Raw genomic sequence first — 16319 nt, 5'->3', positions numbered from 1 at the left:
CGATTTGAAATTGAGCTATGAATCTCTTCTTGAGTTAACCATGGTTTCTTGTCACATCTAAACCCATGTTAGCTTAATTCTTTTTCCCCCCAGCACCCCCACTTCAGATACTTTCCCAGATACAGCGGTGCTAAGAAACAGGACTTCAAAAACAAGAGCAGCATTAGATGAAACAAGCCATGGTTACTTTGCTCATCTGCAAGACTAAGCTCCGGTTAGCAATGTTTTAACCAAATCAACTGAAAATAAACCTTCAATGAGCGGCAGTTAAAAACGAACCATGGTTTAGCATTACATGTCAATGCCAAACTGTAGCTTGAGAAAACAAGTGTTTCTAGGCTTGCGAACTAAATCAGTGCTACTTAAGACAGGGGGATTACGTACATCATCAGATGGAAAAGCCAGAAGTCCCGGGGCGCCATGATCAGTGAAATAGACAAATATGTGATCCCGAGGGCCACTGCAGAGAGAGAAAACCTTCTTAATTTTCTAATCTTTTACTTAAATTCCAACTTGGTGTTAAAACTATATTGATGAAGAAACAATGGCATTCCATTCTCACGTCTTTCCAATTACCTTCGTAGTACTTTTCCTGATCCTTTATTCTTCACTGCTTCAGCATCACCTCTGAGCACAGCAAGGAAGTTTGCTGGTGTAACATCCTACAGGTTGGAAAGAGATTTGAAGCTGAAATGCAGCCAGCAACATTCCTTTTAAAATAAAAAAATAAAAAGTTGACTTCTGCGTGTTGGCTCCTACCCAGCAGAACCATGGCTTTCAAAGAGTGCTCTGGGGAACCCTGCGTATTAAAAAAAAAAAAAAAATGCTCGCCAGCAACACACATCCACAGAACCCTGGAACTTCAGACTGGCTCTCAGTTCATGTGGGGAGACGGAGAGTGTTGGGATTTTGAATACGTGCAGCTTCACACAGAGTCTATTAGGAGTTGGCCGACAGCCAAGGCAATGTGAAGGAGTAAAATCTGCCTGGTGATACAGTGGCATGGAGATAGCTCCATGATTGGTCAAGCTCTCACGGGAATAATGATTTATGGCCTACTGACTGGAATGTGTTAGTCAGAGAGTAGGAGTTGGAGGTTTGAGAGTTGTGAGTCGGAGGAGAGAGCTAGTTAAAGATCTGTGTTCTGTTCTGTTCCTGCAAATAGTCCACTGTATATAATAAACACCTATAAGTACAAGTTACTGGTTCCTGCTTCGTCCATCCTGCCTGCAGCCAATTGCTTTCATGAACTCTGCGTATACTCTGCTAGGACTGGCTAAGGTCCTGCAACAAGTCAGGAAGTTGCAAAACACCAATAGAGAGGTCAAGCAGGGTTGAATCATATACCGTGCACAACTGCACCCCTTATTATAGACAGTGTTTCCTCAGAGTCTCTGTGTAATGGGCCACTACTATGAGTGAGGGCTGCTTTGTAGGGCAGATTATCCCCAGTAGCTGCACTAGGATGTGGTAGTAACTGGTTGGGCTGGAGTTTTAGGAAATCCAGTGAGTTAAAAAAATCTTACAGGCTAGTGTCAGTGACAGTGTCTCCCGAGTCTTCAGAAACCATCATCAAAGACCATTAAGACTCCAATATCAGTATCTGTCTAGGTTACCAAGCGAATAAATCTAATAAACCAACCATCTGGAAGACTTCCAAGACTTCAGGCTGCAATTCAAGGAGGGGGTGATCTGGCATGCGGGAGGGGGTTTGGATGCAGTGGATTTTGTGCTAATGGACCGACAGTGTGCTTACAATTAACTAGTCTTGCTTCACTTGAAATACGTGGTTTACATTTAAATTGAAGCAAAGTCTCTAGGTTCTGGACAAAAGCATCCAAACTCAAGTGGCCCACTCTTCAGGTGGGTTAATAAAATCCTATTTCTTTGGGAAACTTATGATATTCAAAGCTAGCAATGTTCCTAGGTTACCAAGTGAATAAACCTAGTTCTTACCTCTTTTACATAGTCTTTTGGTGTTCCCTTGTACACATCTGTACCATTGGGCCTGTTGATGATGATTCCTTTGGTTGGATTCCTGAAGAGAGGAAGTGGACAGGAAATTTTAAAGGGGCAAAAAGTGAAGTCGTTTCTTTTCAAAGTTAAAAAAAAGAGAAAACCTCTACAACATGCATTAACAGGCTATTCCTGTCCAGACAGGGACGCCGCTGGGTCCACCAGCTGAAGCTAATGGAAGGCATTCCTTGCCACCAAACTGTGCTTCATGCAAACAATCCAGGATCAGGGATTTCCCTCTTTCTGTGGAAAATAGGAGACTAAACAATTGAGAAGTGTACCGGCTGGCCCCCTTCTAACTATGAGTGAAGTCTGCCATTCTGTGAGATGCTTTTGTTAGGTCTTGTGACAGAGACACTAGATTCATATACAGCAGGGGTAGGGAACCTGTAGCCTTGCAGATGTTGTCGAACTACAACTCCCACCAACTCCTTGGGCCTTCAGGCCATGTGCACTGGGAGCTGTAGTTCAGCAACAAATGAACCACAGGTCTCCCACTTCTGATATGCAGCAACAGCCCTGCACACAAAGTTCTGCCAAAATTCTGATACTTACTGCTCATTGAAGGCAATGTCGTCATACATCATCACAACAATTTGTTCATCTGGAATGCCATTCCGGTGCACAATTTGGTAAGCATGGCAGGCATCAGCCTGAAAAGACACAGGGCAGTTTTATTTACTGGGTGATTTTTAAATGTGTTATGGGAAACAGAAAAGTTGTAGCCCTTGTCACTGGCCTCCAGTGGAAGTCTCTCTTTTCATGCAAAGAAATCTCCAGTTAAACCCGGGACAATCCACCCCAAAGCCCTCTTTCGTTACAACGCCGATAGGTTTATAAACCAAACCAACCTGTCGCACATTCAACTTGAGCACAATATATGTGCGGTGCCAGGAAATAATTAAATAAAAAATTTAAACAGCGAAAAGGCAGGGAAAGGGCAAAAATGGCCCCAAAAGAGTGGGAAAACTGCAAAATGGAGAGAAATGAGCAAGGAAAATGCTAGCAATCCCAGAAGCCTTTGCAACTGCAATCCCATGAATTTTTGAATGAGGATTATTTTGAGATGGCAGCTAAACACAAGGAATCATCATCTTCCTTGGTTGCTGAGAAACCAAAGAAGCAGCAAGTGGTTTAGAGGGTGTTTGCAGGCTTTTTAAGATGGTGTTCCCCCACTATATGTGATTTCACATATATGCGGAGTACCCAGGAATGTAACACTCATGGAAGTGGGGAGTCACTTGTAGTTAAAATGAGGCAACGGAAAAACAGAGGCAGGTGTTGGCACACTCAAGGGAACCACAAGATATGCAAAAATAGGGGAAACCCTAAGAGGGTCCCCCCCACCCTAATGTGGACAGAGATATTCTGTGACTACAGAATATGTAATGTTTGTTGCGGGGAAAACCTGGGGTGGAGAAAAGCCAAGCAGCTATAAAATAAAAGCTGGTTGGAGAAACTCAGCATGCCACAATCAAAGACCCTGTCCATTTGCTAACTTGATATTCTCACAAAAATCACTGCATTGCAGTAAATCCAAATAGGAATGGGGAGAAGGGGAAAAACTATGAACGGTGATGCTTTTACACTGCTTAGACAGGAAGATATTGAACAAAATAGATAAGCAATCTGCACAGAAAGGGTGGCAAATTGTGCCCCTTCCCCAAACGCTGTTGGACTGTATCTCCTATCGTCCTTAATCACCTGCAATGTGAGCAAGGGCTGATGGGAGTTGTAGTCCAACCACTGAAGCACACCAGGCCCCTCACCCCTGCTATGCAGAAACAAGTCCTGCGTCATGTAGGCTTGCATATATGCCAAGAGAACAACTCTCATGACTTCAGCACGTTCTCACTGTAGGACGCCATCTAGCGCCTGCAAAGGACTTTTTATTTCCTTGCCCCTTTCTCCAAGACAGCCAAACACAGAGGTTTTAAGTTTCATAATACCACTTTAAGAAATCACTTTCAAAATACTTCAAGTGTTAAGTAAACATTGAAGCCTTTTGCAAAAACCCACCACAATGTTTACCAATAACCTGTTTAAACGAGCAGAGATTCCTCCACACACCCCCCCCCCCAAGGCAAGACAGGACTGGATTCAGATTTAGCCATGGTTCGAGTAGACCTACTGAAACCAATGAGACTTAACAAATTTAAGTCACGTTGATGTCAGGGGGTCTGCTAACTACAAGTCTAATTCAGTGACATATGGCCAAGTCAGGTAAGTGGATATAGAATCTCAGCCTGAACTTCTACAAAAAAGCCATCCAAATCTGCAGCTTTCGTCTTCATGAAGACTTGCACACTTCTGCACTGAAGCTCAACCACAGACTGCCTAGGAGCATAGGGACCACAGGTTAAGAAACCCTACCCTGGGAAATTCAAACCTGGAACAAATCAAAGTTACTTAATTGTGCAAGAACCTACATCAGAGACACAGGCTGCTATTATAAGAAGTCTGTGACAAGCTTTTCTCACATGTCTGAATTTCAGTTCATAGTCCTTGCCTAAAGAATTTAGACTTCCTCCTCCTCCCCCCACACAGTGTTGTTCGATCCTCTGCCTCTAACCACAACTGCCTCTCCCTGACCTGCTTGCAATTGAGGTTAGAGAGCTGAGTAGGGATTGCACAAGCTTTCCCACGTAGCTCTGTTTGTGCCAGCCTACTTCTGCACTATAGATGGGGAGGGAAGAAGTGTGCTAGACCTAAATGTCTGTGCAAACTTTTCAGGCTTGCAGGATTACGATGGCACAGAGAACCACAGCAGCCTACCAACACCACTTCAATAGAAAGAGTCCCCAGAATGCTAGGGTAAGCTTTTCGGACTGCAACATTTAGCAGATTAATCAGCTAGTTTAACAAGCTGGCAAGTAAACCGCCTAATGACTTAATCCCAGTCGCTCTTATACTCAGCTCATGTGATGAATGTCCACACTTGAGGATTGCGCCATCATTATGTGCTGACTTGCAAGTGTAAATATGACCTTCTAGACACAATCTTCAAAATCACCAGACCATTCCTCCCCAGTAGACTTTAGTGACACTACTTCTGCCTAGAGATGGGGAACCTGCAGCTTCCCCCTTTCTTGCCGAGATTCCAACTCCCATCAGCCCCAGCCAATGTGGCCAATAGTCAGGGATGATGGAGACTGAGGTCAAACCATTTTTGGAGGGCTGCAGCAGAGGTGGGGAACTGTATCTGGCCAATGGACCTGATCCCTGATCTCCTACACCCTTCATGGGCCAGGTGTCACAGACGGGCAGAGCCACCCACCTGTCAACCACCCAATCTCACAGTGACACCAGGTGACCCATTTTTGCTTGCATACACAATTAGCTGATTGTGCTAGCAAAGTCTGGTGGTAGCAGGACTTTCTAGGTGCTGCTAATCAGAAGCGCCTGCAACCCCCCTATGGCCCTGGTACATCTTTACCCACCTCCCATCTGACATCATCTATGACATCAGGTGTAAGGGAAGTGGGCGTGGCTTGGCCAAAATGACCTGGTGGTCCAAGTGCGAAAGCCGGCAGGCCAGATGTTCACCACCTGTGTGCTATGTAACAGAAACCAACTGGTGTTCATGCATGCAAGAGCCGGGATAGAGAACCCAACTCTGTTCAATGCAACAACTCCCTTCGCCCAGCCAACACTTACCTGGTGTCTGTAGTTATACCAGGAATTGGAACCAGCGACAATGACAACCCAATGCTTGCCTCCATCCTCAGGGTCCTCCAGGGGAAAGGTGCTGATTCCTAGGACAAAACTGAGCAGTACTGCTACCTTCAAAGCCATGCTCTTTCTTCCTTCTTCACGAAGTACAGGAACTATGGGACACAAATAAAATGTCAGACTGGGGAAGGAGTGAGGGAGAAGAGCCACAATCCGCTGATGTCCTTTAAATTTTATTTTGCAGAGACTGTAGTTCAAAGTCCAGGGGAAGTGGGACACTGGATGTTCTTTCTGGTGTAGGTAAAAACAGAGGCAGTTTGAGTTCTTACTGGGGCTAGTGGGGTCAGGTAACACAGTTTTACGAAGGCTTTGCTCAGAATTAAGACCCACCCAAGAATTTCCAAGTAAACATGCACTGGGTTGTAAAACCATTCTTGCCAGCAGTTAAAACCAGCAGGAGACGAACTTCCTAGAATTTGGTGTAATTGCATTTCTTTGACCAAGGCGCCATCCTGATGGAGGAAATGGATGGTTCTGTCTGCCTCAGAATTAAGAAAAAGCAGAAGAGAAATGGCACTGCAGATCTTTTAGCAACCAACGCAACAACACTGGTACAGATCATGGCTCTGTGCCTTGCCAACACATCCCTCGAGATGAAGTCTAGCAGAGGAAGCAAATCTGCAACTTCCTTTTCAAGGCGGGGGAAATGAGGACACACAAATCCAAGATATGGCAGGGAATCCGAACAAGACTTGTTCACCACATTGTGGCAAATAAAAGTGAATGTGATGCTGCCAATCTAGGAAGGTAGTGCGATAAGGATCACGTGTCACAAGATTAGGACGACATTCATCTAAGTTCTACTCAAAGTAGGCCCACTGAAATGAAATTAGGCACCATTTGCAATATAAATTTAAAGCAGTATCATTACTACTTTTAAACCGTCAGGGCTTACCCTCAAAGAATCCTGGGAAGTGTAGTTTGTTAAGAGTGCTGAGAGATGTTAGGCAAACCCCTATTTCCTTCACAGAGCTACAGTCCCAGAGTGGTTTAACAGTCAGTCCCTCTTCCCTGGGAACTCTGGGAATTAGCTCTGCAAAGGAAATAGGGATCTCGTGACAATTCTCAGCGCCCTTAAGTGCAGTTCCCAAGATGCTTTGGGGGAAGTTATGACTGTTCAAAGTGAATGAACAATGCATTAAATGTACAATAAGTCATCCTTATTGATTTCTAAATAGGACTAGCATTAGATACCACCATTAGTGATTGCAGCAAGATAATGATATTAAGTAGATGCTTCATGGTGGCACTGGGGGGGTACTTTTCTGTGATGGCCCCAAATTGTAGCGCTCCCTCTGCATGGTGGTACGTATGTTTGGCCGCTGCAAGCTTTTAAAGTAGATTATTTTAATTTTTTTAAAATCATTCATTTCAGTCTGTCTTCTTCTAAATAAGGCTTACAGTGTTAAGAGAGCCATTTTAAAGACAAATAGCTTTTCTATTCATTCAGGATATTTTGTCACTTTTATTTCCTGTAACTGGCCTATGTTTCTGAAGTAGCTGATTCCGCAAGGTTTTTCCTGTATTTTTTAAGCTGACTTGTTTGAGTTACATCCCAAAATATGCCCTATAAATGATTTTAGAAATAAATTAAATGCTCTGGGAGCATAAGCTCCACCAGGAACAGAAGATTCAAGCATGTAGGTTCACGATTCCCGTGTAGGTCTAGATGCCATCATCCAGTTCTCCCGATTCTTTCAAATCTTTTAGGTAACCAATGCCATCGTTGATTTGCCTAACAAGGAAACCCTTAATTGTTGCAAGGGATTCTGGGATGCTCATGTCTGTGGTTAGCTGCTATCCAGTCCTCCTGTGTGAGTGCGTCTAGCCGCCCCCATCCTAGAAACAGAATGCGCCATCAAGACACCTACTCACAGCTTCTTCACATTGAACAGGGAGATCAATAGCAGCAGGCAAGCTGTCTTCCATGAAAATTAGTCTGGTGCAACCGATTGAGGAACCCCCGGGGTAAGAACACCACATTGCCCAATTTCTCTTGGATTGCCTTTATCCCTTGTTGGAATAATTGACAGTGGACAACATAATTATCACAATTTAGTTATACAAACGCTGTTATAGAAGTAGGGCAGCTCCAAGCTAGAGGAGGAAGGGTGTGTCTTCCCAAAGATGCAATCGTACTCATGCTCATTGAGAGCGCGACTCACTGGGACTTGCATCTGAATAAAGCCTGTGTAGGATGGGCAAAAGTGACGCGGGTGGCGCTGAGGGTTAAACCACAGAGCCTAGGACTTGCCGATAAGAAGGTTGGCGGTTTGAATCCCCTCAATGGGGTGAGCTCCCGTTGCTCGGTCCCTGCTCCTGCCAACCTAGCGGTTCGAAAGCACATCAAAGTGCAAGTAGATAAATAGGTACCGCTCCGGTGGGAAGGTAAACGCCATTTCCATGCGCTGCTCTAGTTCACCAGAAGCGGCTTAGTCATGCTGGCCACATGACCCGGAAGCTGTACGCCGGCTCCCTCAGCCAGTAAAGCAAGATGAGCGCCGCAACCCCAGAGTTGGCCACAACTGGACCTAATGGTCAGGGGTCCCTTTACCTTTAGGATGGGCAAAGACACTGGTCTGTGGTGAGCATGGAAGGAGACAGGAGGAGCACGGGCCTCTAGGATGATGTGCAGCCTGGCAGGAAACTCTTAGCTCCTTAATCCGAGCTTAGTGAGCACGTTCATGTAGCCCAATGGACAAGGTGGCTGCCCACTAGGCCACTGGGACACAGGAATCCTTGCCCATCACCACACAGTGCAGCTAGGATAAGAATATAGTCAGGCACAGCCTAGTTAGCATTGCTTCCTCCTTCCCTTTGTGGGCAGTTGGTGGTACAAAGGGCAAGATGGTCTTTTCTGGTGTGTGGAGGCCTGAGGAGTCTCTGGGACCCAATGGTGTATCATTCTGACAAAGACAAAAGACGGTGGGCAGACAAACTCACCAGGCACATACAACCTGTTTTGCTACAAGGAAGCCTGCCCTGAAGTTTACTTCAGTTCAGTACAGTCACTTATTTATATTTAGGCAGACCATTAATAGTACTTTTGGCAAAGGTTTCTCTTTTTAATATTTAAAGACACTTAGAGAGTCTATCTGGAGCCAATTAGATCCAACAGATAAATGGCATCAGTTCCATTACTTTACAATAATAGTTTAATAGTGGCTGGGGAAACCCAGCCAGATGAGCAGGGTATAAATAATAAATTTGTAATAATAATAATAATAATAATAATAATAATAATACTTAAACATTGATATAGTGCCTTAAAGCACTTCATGTGTAGTTTCTAGTTATACTGTAATCCTTACAACCACCCTGTGGAGTAAAACCAGTGTTGTGCCCCATTTTGTGGATGGAGGACAGAGAGAGTCACTTCCTTAAGGCCACCTATTGTGTTCACAGTAGGTGAGTAATTAAAACCAGGAACTTCCTAGGCAATAGTTTAGGCCCCATCTGCACTATAGATTTAAGAATCATAGAGTTGAAGAGAGCCCAAGGGTCATCTAGTCCAACCCCCTGCAACGCAGAAATCTCAACGAAAGCATCCATGGCAGATGACCATCCAAGCTCTGCTTAAAAACCTCCAAGGAAGGAGAGTCCACAACCTCCAGAGGGAGATTGTTCCGCTGCTGAACAGCTCTTCCTGTCAGAAAGTGTTTCCTGATGTTTAGCCAGAATCTCCCTTCTTGTAACCTGAATCCAGGGGTTCGAGTCCTACCCTCCGGAGAAGGAGAAAACAAGCTTGCTCCATCTTCCATGTGACAGCCCTTGAGATATTTGAAGATGGCTATCATATCTCCCCTTATCCAGGCTAAACAAACCCAACTCTTTCAACCTTGTTCTTCATTAGCCTTGGTTTCCAGACCCTTGATCATCATTGCCTGCCGTCTTCCGCACAAGTTTGAGCTGCAGTATGATACCACTTTAAACATTAATCGCTTCTCCCAAAGAATCCTGGGAGCTGTAGCTTGTAAAGGGTGCTGAGAGTTGTTAGGCAACCCCCTAGTCCCCTCACAACTCTCAGCACCCTATCATTCTCAGGATTCTTTGGTGGAAGCCATGAGTTTGAAGTGATATGATACTGCTTTAAATGTGTAGCACATATGAGGCCATTACCAAACAACAGTTCTCCCAATAACCTGCTACTGCTCATGATATGAAAGTACAGATACTAGGTCGTGTTAAACTCTGTGTGGGCACTCGCATGTGTGCAAATGTATGGGGGGGGGCATGGGCATAGCCAGGATTTATGTTAGGAGGGGCAGGCTTTTGTTAGGGGGCAGAACCTCAGCTTTAGGGGCAACAACTGCCCCCTGCCCTCCCAGCTACACCCATGGGGGGTGGGGGAAGAAGCCACACAGCTAGCTCTGCTAAGAAGTGTTATCTGTTTAAGCTGGTTGGCTTGGATACACAATTAATGCTTACAATAAATTACCTCAGCCAAGTCACGTTATGCCTGAATCATCAGAAAAGAATCACAACAGGAAGAAAAGGTCAATTTGGCTAAAGTTTATGTGAGATCTTCTATCTCCTCTTAAAGGATTACACACTCTGAACACAGAAAGAAAGGTGATAAGAAATCCAAGGACATTAACCACATGATGTCGTCCCCCACCTCATTTGGAATAAAAAGTAGAAGCAGACTTCTTGAAGTGTTCCTAAGCTCCCACTTCTTTTTGGAGGGAGCAGAAACAACTGAATGATAGTCATATCCCTCTGCCCCCTTTATTTCCCATTCTTGGCCTCTACTGGGCTATGAAGACTGGGAAGTGCCCTCTCCACAGTTGCCAAACCACCAAGAGGAGAAGATGGCAACCAGGAGTTTGTGGCTTGACCACCAAAGCTAGCCAAAAATTGTGGAACCCCCCCCCCATTTAAAAAAAAGTCTTTTGCAGCAGCAAAAAGAGCTGAGCACTCCTTTCGACCTTGGTCCTTGTTTTCAGCCAGCACATCTGTTAGAAGCAGTGAACACACTATCAAGTAGTTAATCATTTTCCTTCCATCTGCAAATCTTTTGCACCTGGGTCATTTCAGGAAAGGAGATCAATACAAGGCTGTGGTGCAGCCTTTGCCAACCTCCAGACGTTTGGGATGACAACTCCCATGAGCCCCAGGCAGTACGGTGGTGGTCCAAAATATCTTGTTATTTTGGCAAAGGCTGCTGTTTGCATTCTGAGTTGTTCTTGTGCGGAAAAACTTCCTGCATAGCCATTTCCTCCCCCACTCCCCCGTCTTATAACACAATATGAAGAGGTCGACGCTATTTAGCAGTCCAAAAGTCCTAACACAGGGATAGCCAACCTAATGCACTCAAGGTTTTGTTGGACAACAATGCCTATCATTCCTGATCAATTGCCATAAAGGCTGGGGCTAATGGGAGCTGAAGTCCAACAACATCTGGAGGTTGTCTACCCTCACCCTAACGTTTGCTCAGCCTAACTCTCCCTTTTTGAAGCAGTGGGAAGTGATTTTCTTCAGGGCTGGGGAATGTGTGAGAATTAAGAAAGCACATTTCGTCTTCTTCTTCTCATCTTATGAGTGGGGGGGGGGGACACCGCATTTCATCTCAACCTAATTATACCATACCCATAACTAAATGTTCGTTTTCTCTTTTCTGTAAAACATGGTGCTGACCCAGTTCTTAGACCGGGACAACTTATCTGACAGGACTGAGGTCAGATTTGAAACGAAGACTAAACTAACCATCCTGTAATGTGGGCTGGTGATAACAGCGACATTATCAGATCCCAGACTTGATCAGAGAACAGCAGCAAAACTAAGCACCCGGCAAATTTTAAATAGAAATCACCAAAAGCCAATCACCTTTGGTTTGAATTCCATTGTCTTTCCTTGATAAAGTACAACAGAATTTCAATCAAACATATGGAATGTTAAACATTGCCAAAAAGAAATTTCACTAAAATTTGCCTTTTTCCGCTTTTCTTTTTCATATATCTTTTTTTAAAAAACCACACACACCAAGATCAGTTGGTTCTGACGAAGCCTCCTGATAAATATTTTATTAAGATAGTATAGGCCATTTTTATTTATTTCACATATGTAGTAACCCGGCCAGTCTCCCATGCATGGTGTTAAACTGTAATAGAATATACAAGTTACAAGAAAGGATATTCAGACTAAACTTTCAACAAAACAATCAGACAGTAAGAGCTGTTCCACAGTGGAACAGACTCCCACGAGAGGTGGTGGAATATCCTTCCGTGGGAGGTTTTTAAGCAAAGATTGGATGGCCATCTGTCATGGATGCTTTAGCTGAGATTCCTGCATTGCAGGAGGTTGGAAGAGATGACCCGTGCGTCCCTTCCAACGCTAGGATTCTATGATAACACACCACAGTGCAACAATATTTGGAATCAACGTTAAACAATAATAATCACTAAATGAATTTTGAAGTATTGTTTAAAAGAATATTAAAGTTGGTTTCCTTCATTCTAAACATTACAGTAGTGTTTTCTGCACTGCCTCTGGAGAAGCCTCTGTGGGTGTCATGGAAGAATTGTATTCTTCAGGCACACACTCAGCCCACACAAGGGGCTGGCTAGGCCTGTTGAACCATGGGAGGCAACTGCATGTTACTGAAGGTTCACCCTACAAACACCCGGCACTCCCTTTTGATCATAACAACCAAACAGCCCTGCCACATCAGACCAAAAGGCAATCTAGTCCAACACCCTGTTTCCCCACAGTAGCCAGTCAAGCGCTTGTCTGTGAAGCCACAGACTTCACAGGGAAAGGTTTGAATTTGATAACAAGCTGTGTTTGGGGGGGGACGATTGTCTTGTCACCTCTCATCTCAACCAAGCTTCCCTTTCATACAGCTTCAGAACTATACAAATACTAGAAAAGGATACCACTTCGCTCATGTTGAAACTCCTGAACGGCAGGACAAAATAATGCTTCTTACACCACTACATGCTACACCCTTGGTTAAGAGATTTACAAGAACAGCCAGTTCAGCCAAGTAATTGACAAATGTCGTGAAAAACATACAGCCTTCGAAAGCCAGCCTTATGTTTCAGGGTGTGCGCTAACCTCACCGCAACTCAATTTCATGCACACCTCCGAGGAGCAGCGATAGCAGAGGGATTCTCGGAGACGGTGTCTATATTAAGTTCTGCACCACTTGCATGTCACAGGACAATTTGTTCCACCGTTAATTAAAAGAAAGATGGGGAACCTGTGATCCTCCAAATGTTACTGGATTTCCAGCATGGCTGGAGGTTGTGTTAGGTAGTATGTTTGAATGTTGAATATGTAAGTGTATGACCAGAGCCATGGTTCCCAACATGGGGCACATGCCCCACAGGGGGGCAATTTGGAAGTTTGTTTAGACCAAGTTAATGGCCTTTCTCCATGTGAATAGGAGTTCACTTTTTGAAGAATAAGAATTATATGTCACGGGGTGGGGATCAGGATGCTTAGGTGGGACATGGCAAAAAAAAAAGGTTGGGAACCACTGGTCTAGGGACAATGGATAGAACAAACACCGTTAGCTGTACTGCTGGATAAGTATTTAATGGTTATTGTATTTGCATTTGTTTAAAAAACCAATACAATTTTTGGAGTTTTTTTTGAGTGTGGAGAATGGTACTGCTTAACAATAATCATTAAAATTGCCTCACCGAACTGGAATAAAGTCCATCTAGTCTCCCTCAATGACTAGCGAAACCCTGCTGGGAAATTCCCCAGCAGGGACCAGGCACAATGTTAGTAACTATTTCGGTTGTTTGTCTTCAGCAGCCAATAATATGTCTGCACAAAGGGGAGATACCCAGCCTGTAAACAAAAAGTTCCATTTTGTCATCATGACTGATGGCTTTTGACAAATTTATACAAAACAGGTCACTGGGTGGCTGCTTTGTGGGAAAGTAATTCCTTATGAATTCTCTCAACACAAGGCAGAATTAGTTCCTGCTTTAGTCTTCCCTGAACCTACTGGCAGTTTCACTAGGACACATGGCTTCGACAGTTCAAGCGCACCAACTGCACCAGTACAAAGTGTTACAAATTGTGGGTCTCTTATACATGGATAGTGCATGGGGGGGACAAGCGATTGGTGGCAGCTGCGAGCAGGAGATTGAGTGGCAATTGGGTGGGTGACTGATGCCTATGGCAAGGGCTGCTTGCGATTGGCTGTTGCTGCAGCAATTGGGCGGTCAAGGTGTGCGATTGGCAGCAGCGGTCAGGTGGTTGAGCGTTTTTCGGCAATCCCCCCCCCTCCAAAGCTTTACAACTCTGGGCAATCGCCCCCATTTCCTTAATTTGGAGTTCCCAAAAATAGGGATCTTATACAAGGGAAAATACGGTATACATTACAAGTTCTTCACTGCCTATTATTGGTTCCTGTTTGCAAACAACTTTCAAAAGCAAGCCTGCAGCTAAATATTTACACTTGTGGAATTTTAAATTTATCTCTGTAAACTCTCTTATCACCCATTGCAAAAGGTACGGCGCTGAATACCAAACCAACTCCTCCCCCACTCAGGACTCAACACGACTAGGGTTACAATACCAGAGAAACGTGACTGAGTTCCAGGAAAAGGCATTACCTAAAGTCCTCCCACATCTTAAAATGCAAATAGCATGGCTGGTTGGAAAAGATATACAACCAACTGCCTCACCCCAAAGCACACAGAGGGGTGTAATCAGAGTTCCTCCAGGGTGCTATTCCGCTTAGTTTCACTCACCAAATGAAATTAATGGACTTAACTTAGAATCATAGAATTGTAATAGCTGTCAACTTTCAGATTTGAAAATAAGGGATCAGCAGCCTCGAAAATAAGGGATCAGCGTAGATATCTAACAATCCAGGATAGCAGTAGGAAATGGTGCTGGAATAAAGGAATTTCCCGCAAAAAAGGGAAAGTTGACAGCTATGAGAATTGTAGAGTTGGAAGGAACCTCGAGGGTCATCTAGTCCAGCATTGCAGGAAGATGCAGGCAGCCTCTATGGGGAACTGAACCCATGACGTTGGAGTTATCAAGCACCACACTCTAGCCATGGTCAGATCACTTCCTGGTGCAACTGGTCTTTTAATGTTTAACAGACTATTGCATTTTAATATTCTGTTGGAAGCCACCCAGAATGGCTTGGGAAACCCAGCCAGATGGGCGGGGTATAAATAATAAATTATTATAATCGGGAGTTAACTAATTTCAGTGGGGCTCCTCTGAGCAAAACATTATCAAAAACTTGTTGCTCAGTTGGACTTATGAGTACAAAACTGTAATGCAAGTGATTTGGTTTTTTTGGGGGGGTGGAGTATATACATGAGAGCCTCTATCCACGGAAACAAATGGGTTCCAGAGCGCTTGAGTAGGATCAGGTTGCGCATACCTACAGAAATCCAATATAACCCCAACAACCTGGGGGTGATGCATAGATAGATGTGTGTGGGTTGGGGGGTGCGCGCACGTGACCCACATTGGTAGAAACTCCCGCTGTGCATGTTGTCATTATTATTACTATTCTGGATTAAATTTGTGCTCCGCCCTTTGATGCGTAGATCTCAGGGCGGCGCACAACAGGAAAACCACAAGGTTGCTGCAGCCACCGCAATAGGCGAAGCGGCTGGCGGGCTTCGGGCAAGAGGAGAGACCACCTCGACCCCTGTGGTCTCGCTGACTCGCACCCTCCCTTCCGCGGCAAGTGCGGTCCCACTGCCGCCCTCGCCCCCCACAACTGGCAACCCAAATTTAAGGGGAGGGGGGCGCATAACGCTTCTATACATTGCTACATAAACGCGCGCGCACCGTTAAGACTTAGGCCCCGGGCCCCGACCTCTTACCAAAAGCTGGAAGGAGAGGGCGGGTCGTCGTCGTCGCTGCTGCTGCCACCCGCTTTCTCGCGCCCACCCCGCGCTCTGCAAACACAGGAAACCAAAGACCGGCGGTGGCGGAGACGGCGGCAGCGGCTGAGGTTCGTGCGGCCGCGGGAGATACTTATAGGCGAGGAGCGGCAGGGGCGGGGCAAGAGCGTGACGGGCAGGCCTGGAGTCCACTGGCTGGGCGGCGAGGGGGTCGGCCCACATCGGACGGGATGGCGATCCCTATGGAACGGGCGGTGCATGTCGGGAATGGGAGGCCTCCGTCGCCGAGCGCCTCTGGGGGCGGGGCTCCCGCTAAGGGGGAAAGCCTCGCTCATAAACACAAGGTAGTCGGCCGGCCCTGCGAGGCAGGCCGCTCCGGGGTCAGCGGGGCTTAGTGCCTCGTGGGCGTGGGGATAAAAAGGGGGGCCGCCTTGAACTTCTTGGCGGAAGGGTGGGCTATACCTGTAATAATAACAACTATTATTATTATTATTATTATTATTATTATTATTATTATTATTTGCAGTAATAATGATAATACATCCTAATAATAATGATTTATATCTTATGCCCTGTTAAAATGCGTTTTTTGTGGGGACGGCCCTATTGGGTTGTTTTTGTTTTTATTATGTATTTTGTGGTTTTATATCTTGATTTTATTCTTTGCCTCGCGGATATAGGACGGTATATAAACTCATTAAATGATCATGATTTCTGAAATCAGTTTATGAGTCTCGC

The 16319-nt window shown here is 45.1% G+C and overlaps 1 protein-coding gene across 1 annotated transcript in view; it reads right to left on the bottom strand.

Moving 5' to 3' along the window:
- LGMN (legumain) overlaps window positions 1-15717 on the bottom strand; it is a 28393-nt gene extending 12676 nt beyond the window's left edge. Inside the window, exons 1-6 of the mRNA XM_082214357.1 lie at window positions 15561-15717; window positions 5674-5843; window positions 2572-2669; window positions 1957-2038; window positions 577-662; window positions 385-460 (exon numbers count right to left, since the gene is read on the bottom strand). Of these exons, the coding sequence (XP_082070483.1) occupies window positions 385-460; window positions 577-662; window positions 1957-2038; window positions 2572-2669; window positions 5674-5811 (480 nt within the window). The 5' untranslated portion in view covers window positions 5812-5843; window positions 15561-15717. The remainder of the gene's footprint in view (window positions 1-384; window positions 461-576; window positions 663-1956; window positions 2039-2571; window positions 2670-5673; window positions 5844-15560) is intronic.
- Window positions 15718-16319: the final 602 nt, after the last annotated feature.

Source organism: Podarcis vaucheri (genome assembly GCF_965113315.1).
Source record: "Podarcis vaucheri genome assembly, chromosome: 1".
Classification (NCBI taxonomy): domain Eukaryota; kingdom Metazoa; phylum Chordata; class Lepidosauria; order Squamata; family Lacertidae; genus Podarcis; species Podarcis vaucheri.
Note: the sequence above shows the minus strand (reverse complement) of the source record. Positions and strands in the feature narration are given on the sequence as shown.